The sequence below is a fragment of the Amphibalanus amphitrite genome, unplaced genomic scaffold, assembly GCF_019059575.1.
Source record: "Amphibalanus amphitrite isolate SeventyFive unplaced genomic scaffold, NRLGWU_Aamphi_draft 000333F_arrow, whole genome shotgun sequence".
In the NCBI taxonomy this organism is placed as follows: Eukaryota; Metazoa; Arthropoda; class Thecostraca; order Balanomorpha; family Balanidae; genus Amphibalanus; species Amphibalanus amphitrite.
Genome location: NW_024881828.1, coordinates 297,986 through 319,754, shown reverse-complemented (window position 1 = coordinate 319,754; position 21,769 = coordinate 297,986). Strand labels below are relative to the sequence as shown.

Below are 21,769 nucleotides of genomic sequence, written 5' to 3'. Positions count from 1 at the left end.
TGGCCTGCAAATACCGGTTTGGGCACTCACAACATCGACAAATGCTTTAATTCGGAGATATGGAATTTCAAACTTGCAGTTTTCGGATTCTAAGGGGCTAGTGCATTGGTATGCCCCCTTAGAATTTGTGACGTCAGCGTAGATCTAACGATTTTTAAATCTTTTACTAAAACGTTTGGTAGCACGCGGTGGTATATGCTGCTTTGCGCGCAACAAATGCCGCACTTTCAAATAAAGTCGCTAGGAACAGCGGAGATCCCAAAAAGTAAACAAAAGTAAAAGTCTAATATCTTGAAAACCGGTGAATATTTTTCGATGAAATTTGGTAGATATTCGTTTTCGCTCTTTCTGAACCGAGCGACATCACTTTCGTGCCAATTCATTAACTTTTTTGAAGGTGGGAGGGTCCCTTTAACCTGACCTGACGTTGACCTGGAACCAATAACCTAACTTGTAAGTTGTAATGCCCGAATGTGTCCAAATCGTAGCTTTGCGACCATTTTTGGCGAAGTTATTCATCAACAATTACTTCCTTAATTACTTCCCTGACTCGGAGGGCTTGACTTTTAGGTATATGCCATGAGTTGACCTGAGACCTTAGAATCGGATACAAGTCATTGCATCAGCCATCTCGTAACGGTCATGTTTTTCCTGGCGGGGCTCTGCCTGCCCAATCGGCTCAATTAGGAATGAAACGGACGGCAAGGGGTTCCATCCGCCAACCATCCGCTTTCCCGGCTTTCCCTTCAGGTCTCGGCCCCGGTAGGTATGTAGAAAACCATGGATACCTACCTCAAGGTCCGACTTTGAGAGCGACTCGAAGTCGTCTCGAGTCGAATCGAGACTGAAACGAGGGGCAGTTCAGGCAGATTTCAATAACAAGAAGAACCAGAGCCAGCCAATGCACCGACTGCTAGGACATCAAGGAATTCCTTTATAATTGAAATATGGTAGCTGTACGAAATGACTAACTGTTACAGAAAAGGCGCATATGTGACATTTCATCATAGTAAATTTTGTGTCTGTTCAATTGTATAACCTCGTCAATAAGAGCCGCAGATTTCCATAACAATATGTTTTCTTTTGAAAAAAAACATGTTTTTCTTATATTCAACTTTGAAAATATTTGTATTTCTATAATGAGATGTGTGATTTATTTTGGGAACTGTGTTCCAAACAGTTTTTATTCAAAATGCAAAAGCAAGGGGCACATAAGGGGCATTTGACGTCAGCTTTGTGGAAGCTAGAGCCTTGAGTTTCGAACATGATGCATGCGATCACATACGAGAGTGTTGAAATCAAAACGACATCATATTAAAAATAATAAGTTAAAATTAAAATTGAGGAATGCAGGGTGAGGGTGAATGAGAGTTGAAAACTGAGAGGTGATGTATCCCTTATATTGGCTTATATGGGTCAGTGAGGCTAACGAAGCTTAGCAACTAGCGTTTTCATTGTAGTTAATTAGAGCTAATAATCATCACAACATCTTATTAATGTTTTTTCCTAATTATTCAACACTTCCCATTTTTGTTCAGTTTGAATCATTCAACTCAACTACTTAGGGTGCAATGCTGTGATTTATCAATCGATTGGCTCATGAGTCATGCAATACAAATTGGCCTGAAATGGGAACAGGTTGTTGAGGTCGGAGCAGGTTTGTTACATCAACATGACATGAAATACAAGGCCACAACCCATTATACTACCTACAGCCATATACACAGAAGTGTGACACCTGCTTTACTACTACAATTCAATGCAATGTTTTGTTCATACCATCACTACATTACTGCACATTATGTTATGTTATGCTATCTGTGTGTTAGGCATATCAGTTAGGTAGGTGATTACTTAGTGATGTGTTGTAGAATAAAGCCCAATTTAGTGGTTACTGGTCAGTCATATTGCTTTCACAGCTCACATTTCTCCCACAGCCATCAGCCCTTTACCCATGTGGTGGTATCTTGACTCAGAGCAACACCAGAGTCACAGACTACCTACCTATTTGATTGGCTGTCCTACACGGGGCAGCTCCTTGTGAACAACCAAAGTCTATTGTATCCACTTGCGTAGTTCTGATGCTATTGCTATTCTCAAGCAGGGAAAACATTATTGTATGTAATGTTTTGTTGGGCGTTGAAAATTTGACCCATTCTGTTGACACAGCCAGCAAAGTGTTATAGGAGAAATAACCAGCTGCTGGTCAGTCAGAAAAAGGCACCATCTGAGTCTCCACTGATCTGGGCAGTGATCTGCTCAAGTCTGAGCCAGTGTCACAGAAAGGCTACAATCATACCAGTCTTTTTTGTCAGTACTTGTGAGAGTAAAAATAGTTGTCAGTAAAGTGACAAAGTAACAAAGTAAAGTGTCAGTAAAGTGGCAATGGCTGATTGCTCAATGCCCAACACCAAACTCCCCAGTGGGCATCACATTGTTAATGCTGGGACAATGGTGGTGCAGGTTAGCATAGGCTTTGAGCTATCCTGATTCCTGTGTAAGTGTTTTAGCAGATTAAAAGCTTTGTTTTGTTTTTCCTTTCCTTTCAAGTTGTAACATAGGTACCAACTCAGTTGGTTTATCCACAGGTGGGATAAGGTTGTGAATCAAATTTTTGTTATACTTCAAGATGGCTGAAATTCTAGAAGATTTGATATCAGTTGAGGACCTGAAGGTAAATCCCTGCATTGTCATGTTACTGTGACACATTTGTATATCATTCTGGTCACTTTTTAGATTTAAAGGACATCAATTAATGTATGATTGTATTTTGTAGGAAGTTCAGAAGTTGTCTTTGCTCTTTGCGTAGTCTAAAGCTGTTTTACAATTTGCAAATAAAAAGTACCTACCCATCTTTGCTGCATTTATTTGCATGCTATCCATTTTTGTGTGCTTTGGTCCAATTGACTTTGTCTGTGCTTTCTTGATAACTAGTGAGCATCAGACACCACATGACTTCCCCTTCCCAGGTGTTTGAGCAGAAGTACTACGAAGAGCTGCGCGCAGAGAAGGGCGCAGTCAGCGAGTCGACTCAGTTCCAGTACGCCTGCTGCCTGGTGCGCAGCGGGTACGCGGCAGATGTACGCAAGGGCATACAGATGCTCATCTCACTCCTGAAGACGCCCAGCGCCGGTGGCGGCGGGCAGGACGCCGCGCAGAGAGACTACCTGTACTTCCTGGCCGTGGGCTGCGCCAAAGTCAAGGTGGGGTAGAGCCTAGAGGTAACAGGGAATGACCCTTCCTTCTGGCCACAGGATGTGCAGAAGTTCAGAGTTCAGATAGGCGAGTGGTGGCTGGATGGCAATCACGGAGGCTGGACGGGAGCTGCGTTTGTAGAAGCAGTGATGAGGAAAGAGATGATACCATGAATAGCTTTTACCTATGTAGGTGGATACACCTGCTTTGAAACCCTGTCAGTAGAGACTTCAACGAAGAGATAGGACATACAGTTGGATACACCTGCATTTTTTTCAATGTCTGATACCGCTCAAGACACGGAGGTGCTGAGCTGTGCATGCCGTTTTATTTCACCAGGAGTACGTGGATTCGCTGAAGCACGTCCGTAAGCTGTTGGAGATGGAACCGACCAACCGGCAGGCCAAAGATCTGGAGAAGGTGGTACAGAAGAAGATGGAGCGAGGTGAGTGCACTGATTTGGGAGCGGAGGGAAGAGGTGACGTGCCTGGTAGTGGTATCTTGAGGGCTTCCTCTCGCCAATCAGCATCTCATCTCATCACATGCCTCTCTTGCTGATTTTTTTCCGGCTTTATGTTGTTAGATTTGTGACGTGAGACACGGTACCCTACTGTGGTGTCTGATTCGTTGACTGTCGTCTGTTTCGTTTCCCAGAGGCGTACATGGGCGCGGCGGTAGCCGGCGGAGCGGTACTGGCGGTAGGTGGCATTGTCGGCCTGGCGATGGCGCTCACCAAGCGACACTAGTCGGCCGCGGTGAGAAACGAGAGTGCGTTCTACTGCCGACAGATGGCAGGGTGGGCGCCTGTCAGCCGGCATGCGCCGAGCATTTCTGAATGTGGCGAACGAGCAAACGACGTGAGAGCTGGTATGTCTGAACGACTGGGTTGTGCTTGTACTCGGCTGCCGTTCAATTTGATGATGTCTTTCGGCGAAGCACCGCTTTTCCGACCGCACTCAATAACTGAAGGGGGATGCTGGCCCTGAAAGCGCGACACGGGGCTTTATGTGGTTTGGCCAGGTCGCGTTTTAAATGCGAGGTACGGTTAAAGATCTATCGTGAGTGTTGTCATATTATATTTATAGTCTTTGTATGGTTTGTTCAGTTGTATCAATTATGGAACAGCATATGTTACTGTACTGTGCTGTTCAAATATAATTTTAGACAATGATGCGATTTCACGTAACGCGGGTCTATTTGAGACAGTGCCCCACTTTATGCAGTGGTTTAGTAAAATCGCTATAAATGTAAATCGTTTCGATATTTTTTTGTCACTTTTGCTCAGGCAATTCACCGTTTGAATCCACACCAACCTAAGCAAAAATGACAAAAAAATATCAAACGGTTTTCATTATATAGCGATGTTACTAAACCACTAAATGCGCTGTCAAATAGCTCCACCGGTATGCGTTTTACGTATCCCATGGTGAAATGAAAGAGACGACAAATGAATCCTGATATGGAACTGTCGTTAGAGAAACCCATTCATGTCATTCACATTCGCGATCATCACGGCTACACTCGTGGAAATACGATAATCCACGCTGAATGTATTGATAATTAATAGATGCAGGTTAAATATGCATATGATTAAGTAATTCGTCTAGATAACCTTAGCTTATCTGGGTGGGAGTATGATGTCGAATTAGGAAGTGACCAGTGTACTGCGCAGTGCACATAATTAGATTCTGTGCATTGTGCACATAATAGGTTCTGAAAGTATACCGCACATGGCCTTTATGACCGAGGCCTTTATGGCCTTTGGGTCCTCTACAATAGGTTTTTCCTTTTATCGAGCTTATTATTTGGTGCATACTTACCTGACACGAGACACTGAAGGTCATGCGAGGTTTGAGCTCCAATAACCTTTTGATAAATCCAGTTCCCTGACTGATTTTTTTTTATTCATTAAAGCCTTGCGCACTGCTCTATTATGCCCACAGTTCATCAATGTAAAACACAGTTCTACGCATTTCCAAGAAAGAATTTCTGTCACAACCCGCTGCAGCACTTTCGCGACGCAAACATTGGCGCTTAGAAAGTTGTTATCCCAGCAAACATGCCCACATGGGTCCCATATGGGGTGAACATGGGCCAGATGGGCCCACGTGGGACATGGGCTACAGATGGGATACCCATATGGGCCCCATATGGGATAAAAATGGGCCAAACGCATGTGGGCTGGAGATGGGCATCCCATGTGGGTCCCATATGGGGTGAGCATGGGCCAGATGGGCCCACGTGGGACATGGGCTACAGATGGGCTACCCATATGGGTCCCATGTGGGCGCCGCGTGGGTCCCATATGGGGCCTACGTGGGCTGGCCCATATGGGTCCCACGTGTCACCCACTGCCATTCCCATGTGGGACCCATATGGAAGAGGTGGGGGGCCCATGTGGGCCCCATATGGGAACCATGTGGGCATGTTTGCTGGGATGAAGTACCCAGAACGGCGCTCACTGCTCACTACCCACCGTAGAGACCGTCCAGAATGCATATAACTTATAAGGTTACATAAGCACTCTGGAAAGTTGAGTAGGCAAGACGTAATGTGGCGAATCATTACTTAGTGACACTAATGTAACTGTTGCCGGCTTTTGAGAACTTCGTGTAAGGGCCACAATCCCCATAAAACCGTTCCTCAAAGTTCAGCCACAGTAAGCCAGAGCAGCTACAAGGCAGCCGGACCTGGTCGTAGCACGCCGTGGCAGGGATCCGGACTTGAGCCGGACTTGGCGGTCCGAAACCATACCAACTCCGGAGCGCTACGGCAAGGACTGGCTGACCGGAATTGAGCCATATCGACCCAAACCCCCTGTTCCGACGGCGTTCTGTTTACACTGGCATGTCGGAGTTGCCGGGGCAAAACGGACTTGAGCCAAACCACACTGCTTGCTGGGTTTAACTATTCCTAAAAGCTTGGCCTGCGCTATTGGATAAAGACGAAAGCACTAGTATGTCAGAGCTTTGGGAACACAGATCGTGTTCTGTAGTTGTATAAAACTACATAATTGTGTGCATTGGGTGCTGAGCTGGGTGCATGTGTCTACCCAATTCAGGTGAGCTGGCTGACGATCCAGTCGATGTAGGCCGACACCTTGGTGTAGAGGCCGGGAAACTGGGGGTTGCCGCAGCCGACGCCAGTGGAGACCACGCCCACCAGCTGGTAGGTCCCTCGGAAAGGTAGCCGGGTGTCACCTCGCGGAGCGCTCAGCACCATCAGCGGGCCGCCCGAGTCGCCGCGGCACGCGTCGCGCGGCTCGCCGTCCCGGCTCTCGGCGCACACCTTGGTGCCCTGGAAGCCGCCCGGGAAGCGGCGCTCGAACTGCGGCACGCGCCGGTAGGCGGTCTCACAGACGGCCGGGTCGGTGACGCGCAGCGGCGCCTCCTGCAGTATGTCCGGCGAGTGGCCGTTGAACTCGAGCAGGCCCCAGCCGGCCACGGCCGCGTCCCGGCCCAGGTGGTCGGCGCCGGCCGGCGGCAGGCAGATGGGCTGCACCGAGTCCGTCAGCTCCACCGGCGCCGCCAGCCGCACCACGGCCAGGTCGTTCTGCGCGCCCGCGTACTGCGGGTGGCGCACGATGCGGGAGACGTTCCGCTGCTGGTGCAGCACCTCGTCCGGCAGCGTCAGGTCGTGGTCGGCGATGCGCGCGCCCACGGTGCCGGCCTCCTCGGGTCGCAGGCAGTGGGCGGCCGTGAGCACGTGGCGGTCGGTGATGAGGGTGCCGCTGCAGAACCAGCCGCCCAGCCCGGCGTCCGTCCAGCGGCCGAACAGCACCATCCACGGCCACCGGTGGACCAGCCGGCCGCCCGGTATTTCACTGACCAGGTCAACTGGGGTGCCACCGATTACCGGACGCGGCGTAGTGAATCGTTCAACTTCAACTGCTACCATCTGAGACGAAAGAAAAGGTTTCGTGGGTCTTCTGCGATGGACTTGGCGACGCGAGCGTTTTTTAGCTGTCAGGGGCTCTAGCTGAAATATCTGCTTGCCACATTGCTTCGGCAGAACGGAGGGCGGCCTTTCGGCGACCTGACCTTCACTATCGCAGCACACAAGCGGAACCCTCCCGGAGAAACCGCAGAGGGTCGGCCTCTTACGCAGGATGTCCTCCCGCGTCCTGAAGGCGGAACAGTCGCGGATGTTGACACACTCCTGAGTTCCTGAGCATCGTGAACCAAAACTGGCTGGCTGAAGAAATGCTTCGCCGGGGGTGGGACGACGGCCGGGCGCAAGGTCCGGAAGGCGGCCGGGTGTGAGCCCGCCGGCCAGGTCAGGAAGGCGGCCTGGTGAGGGCCTGGCGATGTTGGGTAGACGACCTGGTGAGGGCCTGGCGATGCTGGGTAGACGACCTGGCGATGGCCTGGCGACGGACTCTGGTCGAGCGGCAGACGACAGAAGAGCGGAGAGATCACTGTCCGACAGATCAGCTATCGATGTGGCCCTAGAAAGTTGCGCAGCCGAAGGCACAACCTGTGCGGTAACCGCCACAAAGGCCACCAGGAGGAGCACACGGCGCTCCATGCTGCTGCTGTGGCCGCGGCGGCACGACTGGCTCTACCGTGGGAGCAGAGGGTCTTCTTGAACCTGGCGACTGCGCAGTGACGACTGGCGAACGCCCCAGGAGTCTCTGGCCGGAACGAGACGGCCGCAAACCGGTCTTCCCAGGCGCCGCAGGCGGTGCTAATAGATGGCTTCGTGAAGGGGAACGATCGCGACTGGAAATCCCCAGCGCATAATTATACCCTGTTAGAGGTAAACAACCCAAGCGTCATACGTTATCCGCGGTGCCACGCAGGAGGCTGTGTGACTGCCCCATACATTGAAATGATGCCAGTGTGGATTCATATCCCGCGCCGGTCTGGGAGTGAGCACCCCTCCCCCTCAGGTTTTTAGCACACCTGTTCATACATCTTTACCGCACATATTGTGAAAATTTTAGACCTATGTCATTCAAGGTCAGGTCCTGATCGGTATTGGAATTGACATGCTTTTGGAATGCACAATTAGAGTGCTGTTCAGTTTGACGAAATAAACCCTGCACTTATTGTAGTTTCTTTCCACGAGTTGTCTTGTCCATATGCCGTGCGGCTCTGACGGTGCCCCCGTGAAACTTGCCACTAAGTTCATGACTGAAGCAGCTAAGAACTGGTCTGTGACCTGCTGACTCGCACACCTATCCGTGCTTCTGTCCTCAGGATACTGAAATCCTTCTCCTCCACGCCACAACCCCCCTCCGGGCTGGACAGGCAACTTTATCTCATGCGGGCTGCTCCCTTGGAGCGGCACCGCTGCTCCCGAGGGAGCGCACCCCGTAGCCGGGTGCAGTGAGTGCCTTGGGGCTGGGTGGCCTGTCCTCTGGACGGGCTCAGCCCCGGCGACTCACTACGGTGCCTGCCCAGACCAATGTCTCCCCCTAATTCCTATCATCCTTCCGGCTCTGCAATGGTCTTGTCAGACCGAAAGGGCCTAACCCAACAAAACAACAAAACAAACTGCTGACTCGGATTAGATTCCGTGGACGCCTTGCATCAGACGATCGGACCGCTCGGTCCAGGCAGCGCCGAGCGACTATCCCATGATCAGCGTTGCAGTTTAACTGCGGGCGTGGATCACTTCTCGCGCCGTGTGATCACCGCTCGGGGTCGGCCGGCCCGCAGCGCAGGGACCGGCGACCCGACGTGGCGCAATGCTTGGACGGCAGCTCGGGAAGCTGCGACTCATCACGGGTTCGTCAGTCATCTCGACGCGCGCGTCTGACCGGCCGGCCGGCCCAAGATTCCTTCAGATAGGCCGACCGTCATGACCGGCTCCTATACTGGAAGGCCGTATCAAACGGATAATGTCCGGAGTGGGCTGCTGCGAGGCCTTAGCACGAACTGTGCGGCGTCTGAGGCGATGCAACATAGGGGTCGTCTGTCATCGGGGCGCGCTCTACCGATAAGGAAACGTCAGACCGTGCTCCGAATGATGAGCGATGAAAGAAGTGGTCCGTTCGCAGCGCGAGCCACCTATCAGGATATAGAAAATGAGTAGGTACCTTCATGCATCCTATTTACAGAAAGTGACGTTGATCGCCAAGCATGGCGATTGGTGGTGCTGTATTTATAGGAACAATTTCGCTTGTCCCTCGGCAGAGCGTAGGGTGAAAGCAAACAGCTGTATAAGGAAGTTTGCTTGTTTGAACTCATTAGGACACAAAATGAGCTGCACAATGTTAGGCGATATTTGTAATGCAAGGGCTCCAAGTCCAACATACATATGTAGAACGACACCGTATACAGTTGCTCTGTGCTCAACAAGTATGCAATGCAGCCACTTAAAGTTTAAGCAGGCAACCGTCGTGAATGCATATGTGAATGCCGCACCTCCCGGGCCCCATGTCGCGAGTCTCGGTGGGAGTGTTGGCTCACCTTGCACTCACCTTCAGTCTCCGTCACACCGCGGCGGGGTGAACCGGTGCCTCTGCGCAGAGGTGGGGACATCGTTAGGGTCTCAGCGCGACACGGTGCCTATGGTGGTGAGGTGGCGAGCGTCTGTGAGGTCCTGCGAGCCTCCGGTCCGGTGTTGTCATGTTGTGACAGCCAGCGTGTCGTGTTACTGACCTCGGGACTAGTGCTCATTATGAAGGGCAGGAGACGACGACACCCAACAAGGTACTGGATCGAAGGGTAGCATCCAATGCGGCTGGCAAGAGGATTCGCGAGCTACCAAGATGAAATGCCAGAGCTACCAGAAAATGCAAGAAATGACAAACAAAACGGCAATGTCCGACGTCTATAGAAATGCAGAAATGTGGATGGTTTAGCAAAGTAAATCGGCAAAAGACAACAAACCTTCGCTTGGAAGAAGGTCAATCTGATCGTGAAAACAAAGTGAGACCCAGTTTACCGCCGCCGAAAATCGATTAACGTTTATGAGAATTAAAAAATGGCTGAAAAGAAGTCATCGAAAAGGCAAGCTGTATTGAACAGACTTTTAATTAGTTTTGGGGACATGGCTGACCTGGCCGTGAGCTCCATGGTCCGGAGGGAGCTCCCGATTCATTCGGCCGTCGTGTTCGCCGGTCTGGTCACCAACACTCTGCGCAACAGTCTGCTGTGGCTGGCGCACGCGCCCCTGTGGACCGTCCTGCAGCGGGCCGAAGCCGCCGTGGCCGAGTGTTGCAACTGTACGCCGTTCGGTCGACTGTCTTTGTTACAAATCAGCCAGTCCGGCAGTACGGCCGAAAACTTCTCCGACATCAAGGCCGGCCAGCCGAGCACCTCCGACCACGACGCTATGTACGAGCTTGGTCCGTGCCGCTGGCAGGCGCCGTGGGCCGGTGGCGACGAGCCCGCAGCGCAGGGAGTCCCTGAGGTCAGCCCGGCGCCAGGGAGGCTCTCCGGAGCAGCGCACCGCCCGCCGCCGCTGCTGAGGGTGGAGCCGTGCGCCACACCGGGCTTCGTCACGCTCTGGGTGATGCCGGAGGTCGGGTGTGCCCACGACTCCCCTCTGCCGCTCTCGGCAGCCACGGTTCGACGGCTCATGTTCAACATGCAGAGGGTGAAGCACAAGATGGAGAACTCCATTACCATCGCTGGACCATCGGCGGCGTTTGACGGACCGAGTCAGATCTATGGCGGCATCGACATGGTGTCCTGCTTCCACCTGCCCGTCTGGCCTGCTGCGGAGTTCCGCACCCGTCACCGCGCGAACCAGTTCCCACCGGCCGCAGCACGAGACGACATTTGCCGCTTCGGGGTGCATCTCGTGCCCACTGGTCACAAGGCCAGCTGCAAGGAGCTGTTTGAGGCCCAATGGAGGCTGTCGTTTTCTCGCGCAGAAGTGGTGGCAGCATGGCTCATGAACCAGCACCAACAAACCGCGCTCAAAAATGTGAAGCGGCTGAAAAATGCGCTGAAGGAAACGGGAGCTGTGCAGCTGAAGTCATACTTCATTAAGACCTCAGTACTATGGCTGTGTCAGGACGCGCCTATCGAGAGCTGGAGCAGCATCACAGAAGCGGTTAGCATGATCCTGACGTGGCTGGAAAACGCCGTCAAACGCCAATACCTTCCCTGCTTCTTCTGGGCTGAAATCAACCTGCTGGATGGGTTCAGTGACGCCGACCTCGAGGCCACAAGGGACACCATCGGCCGGATGCGCGAGGATCTGACACGAGCTCTGCTGGCGCAGTGCATCGGCAAGTGCATCATGGACCCACTGCTGGCGGGCCCGCCGGAGCCGCTATCAGAGCGGGAGCTCCGTCTGCGACTGGCGCGCGGACTCATCTTCGAAGGAGTCGTAGTGGGTCTTCGGTTCAGGGCTTCCGCCCCCGCGTGGAGCCATTGGGCAGCTCTGTGTGTGCCGGCCCTGCTCCGCCTGTCAGAGCCAGGCCTGCTGGAGTACTCGCACCACTGCAACACAGGATCATACTCGCAGCAGCTGCTCCTCCTGCACGCCTTTCTGGTGGCGCCGGACGACGCGATCGCTGAGATGCGGCTGACATCGACGGGCGACGGTCTTCTCGCTTGGGACGCAGCGCCGCTTTTCCGTCTCCTCACCGATCAGGATATGAACGAGCTTCTGGGAAGCTACGAGGCCGTGCAGGCTTGGTGGGGCCAGCAGCTGAGTCTGCCGCCGGCCGCCCGGCCGCCCTGCCTCACCATGCCGCTGGACACGCCGCAGGGCCAGAAGGAGCTGCTGCTGAACGCTGAGCTTCACAAACGAGCGTGCAGCGCGAGCATCCCGCGCTGGAACAGGGCGCACGCACTTCTGGACCACATGAACGCCCGGGTGTGGAAGAAGAACAACCTCACCCTTCCCAGCAAGCAGAGGTGCAAGGAGTGGCTCCAAGATCTTCGTGATTCTGACCTGGACGAGAAGCTGCGCAGGTCTGATCAAATTGACATCGGGACGGTCGCCGATTTGGCAGAACAGTGGAGGAGAGAGATGGATCGCTACCTACTGGATACCGAGCTGAGCGTCGACTACGATATCCTCCGCACCCAGTTCCAGGACCGCTGGCGGCTGAGACAGTACGTCTTGGCAGAAAGGCTGACGGGGGAAGGCTAGTCTGTCTGTCCGTGAAGCACTGTGATGTCTCTGTGTGAAGTCTGTCTGTGCGGTGTCGCTAGTCTGTGAAGCACATCCTGAACAAGTACCGCCAAGCAAGTGGAAGAACCCTGCAGGCCTGTGTGCGGCTGAGGGATACGCGTTCACGGACAGGTTGCTAGGCTATTCATGGTAGGACTGTCTATGACAAACCTGAAACCGTCACGGCCGAGACATACCGCATGACGACCACATTTATGTTCCTAACGGTTAAGCGGTTGCACCCTGAGTGAAATAGTACAGGGTGATCGAAAAAAGTGTCACCCCTAATTTAAAAGCCATATAACTCGCAATTGGTTGGTCGTACGACTTTGCGCTAGGCAGCATTGGAAAGAGCATACAATTTCCTTTCGAATGGATGTAAATATGCATGGTTTATGCCGCAAACGAAGATGCAGGGGAGACCCGGGAGGTATGGGCCGGTTTTGTGAAAAGGCAATTTTCTTCCAGTGGGCAATGGCTAGACTCGGTTTTTCACTTTGTGTACGTGAAATTGCCTTTCGCCTGCAACGTGTGCCTGATATTAGGCATCTGGGATCAACTATTTTGTCACGAGATAACTTTCAATAAATCATGTGCTTTTTCGATCCATCAAAATGCACCGGGAGGTATGGGCCATGGCCCGGGAGGTATGGGCCGGTGCCATGTTTCATATTATTTTCTCGGCAATGAGAATAATACTCGTAGCTGGTATCTACCTCGATCTCTCTTAGAGCCCAGGAACCGCATAAGCGACCAACAGCTTGCTTCATGGAGGTCACTTAGGCCCATATGTATTTTGGTGAACTCAATCAGCCACCATGAAATAAGATGAATAATATTTTTCCGTTCGAATGAAATTTGAAGTTAAATTTTCGACCTTGCGCGACAAAACTAAAATTTTTGAAGAGGACATTCAATGAAAGCATCATTTTTTTGATTTAGAATCAACGGGGGTGGGTGGCCCGAACCTCCCGGTTAGGACGCCAGAATGTGCGAAGCATCTCAGCTCATAATGTTGCAAGAAAGCTTTATATTGTCTATCCAGTCTTAATTTGCATGCTTTAAACTTTATGTTAGCGATGGTCTGACATCATAAAACGAGCCTGGTTCAAATTTATCACGAATTTTCTGTATGTACCGTATTTTACTCGAAGAGGGCAAAAACGCTTTATCGCCGCTCATTGCCATAGAAGACTGAGGAAGGTTTTGAAAATCACGTGGGATGTAATCACTGAATGGCTGCTACCAGTTAACACCGTCAAATGTGTAAAAATGCGCAACACTTCTTCAAAACTGCGATGGCCCATACCTCCAGGGGGCCCATACCTCCCGGGTCTCCCCTAGCTATTCAAAAGGTATGTTAAGGACGCAATTTGGCGTGTTCAAAAGTTTGGTTGTGCAAATTTGTACTTTTGACAGAGTTTTTGATCTGACAGCTCACGTGACAGCTCACGTGAGCGTTTTTCTTAACTGTTCCATGGTTACCGCTGCATAAAATTGATAATCCGGCAATGCAGGTTGTCGCAATGTTTCGCTATGGTTACCGGCGAATTTGTGAATAATGAGGCCGCATATTTGCAAGGAAGTTCGAGTGAAGTGAGGTTCAAGGAACTTCGAGTGAAGACAAGTCTAAGGACAGCTGAGAAACAGTCTGCAGTGAACAACATACACTCCATGTGTAATGTGTAAGGTGTGTGTCATGTTAAGTTACGATACTCATTGTTCTCGTTCAGCGGTGTCCGATCCCGTTCGGTGAACATTGTTTCACGTGAAAGCCGCACATTGACTGGTTTTTTAGCCCATGGGGACATGATTTGGAATAGAAAACAATCATGAATACATTCAATTGAAAAGAAATTGCCTGCTCTTTCCGATGCTGCCTGGCGCGAAATCATCTGACCTCCCAATCGCGAGTTATGTAGATTTTAAGTTAGGGGTGACACTTTTTTCGATCACCCTGTACAATAAAGTGATGGATACATTATGTATTTCTGAGAGCTAAAGGGTATAGATACAATGTACATACAAGCATCATGCCATAGGTAGGTGGTACACACCTACGTACCATTATCCAAAAGACTCGCTTCACGAGTGAAAGCGGGATTTTAACTTAAAAATACACTCGCCAAGCTGAGACATCGGAATATTATACACGCAAATTTGGAAACCTTATTCATATGTTATCCACTTGTACCTACTTGTAGGTATGTCGAAAATTAATATGGGTAACTATAGGTACGGCCATCCCACGGCGCAGGCCATATGTAAAAGGGAAATGAAACTGTTTGACTCCTACCTGGAAATGTGAGCCGTCCGCTTCTATTCAGCTATTGACAGTCGAGATGTGGTTAGATACGTCCAGCAGAGTCATGCATGTCTTGCTGTATGGGTGGCTGGTCCAACCGTCCACCGCATTAGTTTTCTACCCACGCCACAAGCAACTTCGCAACAAGATATTTGTATGTAGGTGGGTGTGTGCTCAATTACTTTTTTAGTATCATTCCAAATCCCGTGAGACGTCGTCTTATATTCTGTTCGTGTTGTGTTTTGGTATGATTTTGTGCATGACGTCTGAGGGCTCTCCACACAACGCCTTTTGCCAGAAAATAACAAAATCGCATTATTTTTAGTTACGCGAAGTCATGAAAACAAACACCATACGTCCCTGTTCACCCAAGCACCCTGTTCACGCCGAGCTTATGATCCAGCGCTGCATTGTCCACAGTCAGACTCAGACTACTCGGTCGCTGACGTGGCATGACCTTGACCTTTGCCAGTGGGGCAGCGGCAGTCTCTGCTTACATAGGCTACTTTGCCGCAGAAGTTGCATGTTGTATTGAGCGAGCCTCCCACTGTGTTGGTAGGCGAGGACAGACGAATTACTGCCGGATGAGCTGCAGAGAAATGCCCTCAGCTGGGGAAGAACAATAGCCGAGAGAGGTCCAGCGAGCGACTTTGCTCAAGTCATAACGCTGAACTTGTCTGTCGTCGGGGTGGCAATGGAGGGGAAACAAAACTTCGTCCAGGATGAATGTACCGCTTTTTGCCGATGCGCCGAACGAGCAGATGGATGGGTAGTGATAAGATGAAAGGAGACATTTCAATGAAGTAGATTAATTCACCATCCGACGTCTCATAATGGTGATCGATGTTTTTCAGACACGTTTGAAAGATACTCATCGCTTCAAGGAAATGAAATGCCAAACAAATTATTCAGTTCGCTCACATATTTATGTTTCTGAAGTTTCAAGTAGTTTATCGATATTTAATAGAGACTGTTGGGCTGGTAACAGGAAATTATGGCGGACCGGAAACGTTAATGTGAAGAGACGGGTAGCTGTCGTGACAGTTACCTACTGCTGGACCACTGCAGCAGGTGGCCACTCTGAGAGGCTGCGACAGTCGCAGTGAAATGTAGCGTTAACCCATGTGTACAAAAGAATAGATGCATGTTATATTTAGGAAAATGTACGTACCTAAGTTTCGGAGAGATATAAAAACGAACGAGCCGAGCAGTGCGTCTGTCTTTCCGCTCACAGAGACAGCGCCATTCTTTCTGAGGTAAACCTGATTTGCCATGCACACATCGTGAGATTGGTGTTCGTGTTTCTTGGTAATGTTTCTCATCAAAATAAAAACATCAATGGAAGCGCTACGTTGATGAAACTGCAGAACATCGCAAGTCGCAAATTTGCGAAACCTTTCAGGTTCACCCATGAATCCGGTTTAAAGCTACTTTAAAAAGCACTTATGCTGGTGCTACTTTATGATGTTTTTCGAGGCAACAGTGTCGTTAAAAGCGCTATAAACGCTAAGTGTCGTGTTTGCACTATAAGCGAGCGGCCGGGAACTTCCACTTGGTGAGTGCAGAAGCGTTGCCGACAGGAAGGACACTGGAGGTCGCGCCAGTGTGACGTCACCCAGACGCAAGGACGCTGATGACCTCACACGGAAAATGGCCATTACCATCAGCCCATTATACCGTGTCGGCTAAGTTCAGCGTTTTTAATTAGGCAACTACATAATGAATTTTCCCATATGTATCTAACTGCTTATAATCGCCAGAGTTGATATATCGTGCAGGGAAAAGCTGGTTAACAAATGTCTATGTGATACTGACTCCATTAAGTTGCTGTCAAGGTTACCATTTTCTCTCAATGCAGTATATGCCTATAGCTGCTTTTCCCTTTTCAACGAGCATATCAAAATGGAAAATGATTTGTCTATTTTACAAGGACTTCAAACTTAGTCTTTATGTTATTTAGGTACCAAAAAATGCCAAAGTATACCAACAATAGTTGATACTTATTAATCGTCGTACTTAATTGTTACAATTATAATTTTGTGTTGGACTTATCGTCAATATGTATTAGTAGGTAGGTACCTATGCGAAAAGCTCTTATTATTCAACCAGATGATTTTTTATAGGAAAGGCCCTTTTCATTCGGTGTCACTGCTTCATCTCTTACTTGCTGAATCGGTTTTTACCGGATACAAGAGCGATCTCCATTTTCATCCAAACTAGGTCGCCATGGCGAACAAACTAATCACCGTCGCTGCTGACAAGGAAAAAGTCTGTTCTCTGGTGATTGGAGTTAACCGAACAGGTCAAAGAGTCAACGTGATTGGAGGAGGGTTTTTATCATCATGAAAACTGAATCAACTTTACCAGCGCGAGATAAGCTGACTTCTGCGGGTTTACTCAATCAGGCCGGGTTACGCCGCGTGAACGGCCGTAACCAGCTAAGGCCAACTTGCAACAATATTGTGCAACTCGCAGCTTTCTTCGAAATGGATGGGAGCAAAACAACCTAAGCTATAGCCGTAAGCCGGTCTTACGTTGACAGCGATAGAGCAATTTACGACTGCAATGTGGAACGTCTCCAACCAAGTTGGGACGTAGAACAACTTCTCAGCAGAGCGAAACAGCTAAAGCAATCACATAACGACAAATTTCACGTCGGTGACGTGGCATCGCCCCAACTTTTGTCCCATTGCTATAACCAAACTCGGGCAATGCGAGATAAAAATTTACAAAATGGTCCGGGCATTGTGTGTGCATAGGTACATATTCCAAATAACTACGATGGTCGAGGCACCCAAACATAAGACTCCGAGCGCGGAATAGAAGCGGCAATACAACTTAGATCCAGCGCACGAAAATATGTAAACATGATCGCAGGAAAGATAGAAACTTGCGTCCAATCTTCGCGTTTCTATTTTTTTCGATATCATCTCCTGTGAAGACAAGCAGAATTCGCAGAGCGTTTTAATCATAGAGACATAATACATAGAGACATAACCGCAGGTTGTTTCTTCATTGACAAACACTATTCGTTAGAATTGTGTTTTTCTATTGAAAAACAACCGGAGCAGTCGTTCACCGGGGTATGTTTTGCATACTTGGCAGCGAATTGGGGCAACTTGGGTGGGGCCTAAACGTACCATCCGATTTTCATAAAAATTTCAGGGTATGGGCTCCCGGAGGTGATCTACCTGATGGCACCGGTCGCTACTCGATGTAAAATCTGTGGCGCGTGGCACGTGCGATTCCATTTTCCCCATAGTAAGTCTATGGGGGCTTAGGACACTTTTTACGCGACGGCGAATGACGGAAAAACGAAGTCGTTGAGGGGTGGTTTTCTTCCAAGTATTTTATGACAAACACATTGGGGTACACGCTAGTGTGCGCCGTATACCCCTTAGAACCTCGGCACGGTGCTTTGCACGAGGTCAAAGTTGGAACTGTTTCGCCTGCCATGTTAAATCAATGGGCAGTTTTGCAGAGTCATTTTCATTTGTTCATTGTACAAAACTATATGATACGATTTTGTTTAAACTTTCAAAACCAGTTGATAAAAGAGCACAGTACATGCTGGTATGCTTTTGAAAGTTTGAAAAACTATTTTGTGCTCATGAGGTTCGTCTGAAAATGAAATTTTTTAACATGGAAACTCAATGGGAGCGTTTTTGCTGCTTAATAACTTTTTACACTTAAAGAATATTATCGTGAAAAGTTGATAGATTATACAACTTTTGATGCTCTTTCCAATGTTATATAGAACGTTATCGCACGTTGTGCCGTTTTTTGAGAAATTTAGTAAAAAACCACGACATTACCGAGATTTGAGCTCAGACCTATTTATGGCCTTGACTCAGACAATACGAACAGGTGACGGGGATACCTCTCATAATAGGATGCGACACGAATTTAATGCTGAATATTAGCGGCCGGCCGCCGTGGGGACGTTTTTGTACGACCTATCTCCGCAACCACTGCACCGATACACTTGCGGTTTTTTTTGTGTGAGGTAGCGTATACCCTCCTTACAAGTATTTTACTAAAGACCATGCATGCGGGTGACCCCTACTGCACGTGACACGTGTAAAGTTGAGAGGTGTAATTTTTGTTGTAATGACAATAACACGGTACAACTTGATTGTAATGGCAATAACTACATTATAACAAGGATGTAGGCACCCACCGGGCAATGTGTTTAATGTGTCACGGTTGGGGTGCAACTGCACGTGCACACGTGCAGGGTGACGCTTCCAGATCTCGAGAACGGCCGGGCCGATTGTGCTCAGATTTGGCACACCGCTAGAGACCGGTTAGTAGGGTGCCGTGCGCAAGTCAGTTAAGACCCACCTTGCACGTGCGCACGTGCAGGATGACGCTTCCAGATCTCGAGAACGGCCGGGCCGATTGAGTTCAAATTTCGTACACCGCTAGAGATCGATCACTAGGGTGCCGTGCACAAGTCAGTTAGTATGTATTTCCATGTGTCACGGTTGAGATGCAACTGCACGTGCGCACGTGTAGGGGTCGTTTCAAGATGTTGAAAACGGCTGGGCCGATTGAGCTCAAATTTCGTACACCGCTAGAGACCGGCGTATAGGGTCCCATGCACAAGTCAATTGGACACAGCTTGCACGTGCGCACGTGCAGGGTGACGCTTCCAGATCTCGAAAATGGCCCGGCCGATTGCTCTCAAATTTGGCACACCGCTATAGACCGGCGAATAGGGTGCAGTGCACGTCAGTCCGTAGCACACCGACTCCGGTCTGCACGTGCAAGGCTCATCCTCTCGTTTGGCGGCGGGCGTTTTTGCTGCGTTTACAAAGGTGCTTGCTCAAACAACCTGCGGTCCCGCGATGCGGAGCCCAGCATCGCAGATGCTGGTAATAACCGAAGGTTTGTTGTCAATAGTTAAAACACTATTCTTTAGAATTGTGTTTTTCTATTGAAAAACAAATCTGAGTTCCCTGACAATTTGGCAAAAGCTGCCTGAGATCAGTACAACTTGATGCTCTTGAAAACGGCTGCTCCAAAAATTCTGATTTTTTTCAGGATTTCTAGTGGGCCAGGTGATCTACGTTCTGGTATGGGTCTCCCCTCCGCGGACCATCTGGTGCACGTGCCACGTGACTTTGAAAATTCCCGTGTTAAGCCAATGGGCAAAATGAAAAAATGCGTTCCACGGCAGATTGCTCGAAAACGATCCAAACGACCCCCCATTTTCTTACATGCAGATCAACCACCATTCGGTGCACTACCCATGGGTATGTCGCAAAGTGGCCGGAAAAGTCCAGAACCACGTGCCACGTGCCGTTGAAAATGACCCTGCACACCGGAAATTGGGACTTTTGGTCATTTCGGCGCACCCATGATGCATACTATGGCGTGGGTGACCAAACAATGGGTGTCATCCGGTCGGCAACTGTTTAAGGTGTCGCCCAGTGGGCCAAAGTGGTAGTTTCAAACTTTTGGGATCCACCATTCTGGGGATTCTTTTTGACAATATACTTACGTTTCTTGGCGCAATGTTCATTCCACCCAGCCGGTCGTCAATGCGTTAGATGACCCAAATGACGATTGACCTGAAGGAAGTTGGGGGCGAGGAACACGCACGTGCCATCCGTTTTTTAATCGGGCGCTTTCATCTAGGAGATTTTTGCAGATATCTTTTTGATTTGTGAAAATGACCAGCCTAGCGGTATGCCAGCCGCTGATAAATTATTATCTTGCTGCGGCCGGGCGCTTATTTGCGGTGTTTGCGTTTGGCGGCTGGCGGGCGACTTTTAGTCGTTTTCGGTTAGCAGTTAGCGTCGGTGCGGTGCGGGCGGTTTTATTTTTCGGCGTTTCGGCGTTTTTTTCTGTGTGGTTTGCGGCGGTCGGGCGATTTTTTTGCCGTTTGCGTTGGCTTTTCGGGCGTGCGTTTTACACGTTTTGCGGTGTTTACGTTTTGCGGCGGGCGGGCGTTTTGTGTTTTTTGTGGTGTTTGTCTTTGGCGGCGGGCGGGCGGGCGGGCGATGCGGGCGGTTTTCTTTTTTTTTTGCGTCGTTTGCGGTGTTAAATTTGTTTGCGGTTGGCGGCCGCTTTTTCGTTTTTTTGCGGTGCTTTTTTTCGGCGTTGGGCGGGCGATTTTCAGGCGTTTTCGGTTGGCGGTTAGCGGGCGTGCGATTTGGGCGGTTTTATTGTTTTGCGGCGTTTTTGCGTTTTTTTTATTTGCGGTTTGCGGCGGGCGTTTGTTTATTTTTTGCGACCTTTGCGTTGGCGTTTCGGGCGTGCGTTTTCCGGTGTTTGAGTTTTGCGGCGGGCGGGCGTTTTTCACAATTCAAAGTTCAAACCTTCGGGCCACAGCGCTCCTCGAAAAGCGCTGCCCTCGAGTATAAGATCTTCATGATTTGAACTCGCATTGAAATATGCCTACATTGAGCAAATGTGCAAATTTCGAGAATGTAACAGATTTTGGCATAGATTTTGGGTCTTTTGATATCGGAACTACTCTAGACACCATTCATTCACGGGCTAGCCTGGCTTCATTCTACACGGATGAATTTGCACCTCGTTGCACCTGGTTGGCAAGGATGAAACTAGCCATAGAAACGTGTACAAAAAAATACACGTTTCTATGGCTCTATAGATAACGGCGTTGTGTAAAGACGGCAAGGGAGAAAACATCCCTTTGAATTGTCCAGCTGTCTCCTATACTAAAGACTGAATTTTAGCCGGAGGAGGTCAAGGCTATCTCAGGACACACACATTCACACACAAAGGCTGGATCACACAGAGGCCTCAGCAGCTCAATCCGTCGTATCGATCCGAGCTCGAGCGCTTATCTGGGCACCGTGGGTGTCAGGTCGACTGGACGGACCGGCTCACTGCTGCTGGCTCACTGCTGCCACAAACAGACATGGACTGGACGGGATAGGTAGAGCTAATCGCAGAGATTCTGGACTTGGACTTGGACCTTTATAGCAAAAAGGTGTGCACATGCAGAATTTCCCCGCTGGAATGACATACTGAGGAACTACATAAAATGTATGATACTACACTGGGGGGGGGGGGGAGGGTGTTGGTTATGAAATATGCATGCCATCGACCTTATCAATAGTGAACATTTAATGAAGCTCACAAGTTTCTTAATTTGTTTCTTTGGTGCTTTTTTCTTGTAGCATGCCCAGTGCCCACTTCATGTGGGCTTTTGAT

General features: G+C 49.7%; 2 protein-coding genes across 10 annotated transcripts; one reads left to right on the top strand and one right to left on the bottom strand.

Annotated features, from left to right (window-relative positions):
- Positions 1-1,236: 1,236 nt before the first annotated feature.
- On the top strand, positions 1,237-4,364 carry LOC122388718 (mitochondrial fission 1 protein-like). 8 transcript variants are annotated; one of them, XM_043380082.1, is made up of 5 exons: positions 1,237-1,385; positions 2,589-2,674; positions 2,970-3,203; positions 3,535-3,640; positions 3,850-4,364. In XM_043380082.1, the coding sequence occupies exons 2-5, from the start codon at positions 2,630-2,632 to the stop codon at positions 3,939-3,941; spliced, it is 477 nt and encodes a 158-aa protein (XP_043236017.1). In that variant the 5' UTR covers positions 1,237-1,385; positions 2,589-2,629; the 3' UTR covers positions 3,942-4,364. The 8 variants fall into 8 exon arrangements, with proteins under 8 accessions (XP_043236017.1, XP_043236018.1, XP_043236019.1 ...); XM_043380083.1 differs by having other exon boundaries at positions 1,246-1,354; XM_043380084.1 differs by having other exon boundaries at positions 1,274-1,385; positions 2,574-2,674.
- A 1,157-nt stretch (positions 4,365-5,521) lies between these two features.
- Positions 5,522-7,792, bottom strand: LOC122388717 (proclotting enzyme-like). Of its 2 annotated transcripts, XM_043380078.1 has the most exons (2): positions 7,518-7,792; positions 5,522-7,484 (listed from the first exon to the last, which is right to left on the bottom strand). In XM_043380078.1, the coding sequence occupies exons 1-2, from the start codon at positions 7,720-7,722 to the stop codon at positions 6,253-6,255; spliced, it is 1,437 nt and encodes a 478-aa protein (XP_043236013.1). In that variant the 5' UTR covers positions 7,723-7,792; the 3' UTR covers positions 5,522-6,252. The 2 variants fall into 2 exon arrangements, with proteins under 2 accessions (XP_043236013.1, XP_043236012.1); XM_043380077.1 differs by having other exon boundaries at positions 5,522-7,792.
- Positions 7,793-21,769: the final 13,977 nt, after the last annotated feature.

What these genes read in the sequence shown, in the direction of transcription:
- LOC122388718 (XM_043380082.1), top strand. Translation starts at nt 2,630, where the DNA reads ATGGCTGAAATTCTAGAAGATTTGATATCAGTTGAGGACCTGAAG. An exon ending in TATCAGTTGAGGACCTGAAG is followed by an intron (nt 2,675 to 2,969) that starts GTAAATCCCTGC and finishes TCCCCTTCCCAG; the next exon opens with GTGTTTGAGCAGAAGTACTA. An exon ending in ACAGAAGAAGATGGAGCGAG is followed by an intron (nt 3,641 to 3,849) that starts GTGAGTGCACTG and finishes TTCGTTTCCCAG; the next exon opens with AGGCGTACATGGGCGCGGCG.
- LOC122388717 (XM_043380077.1), bottom strand. Translation starts at nt 7,722, where the DNA reads ATGGAGCGCCGTGTGCTCCTCCTGGTGGCCTTTGTGGCGGTTACCGCA.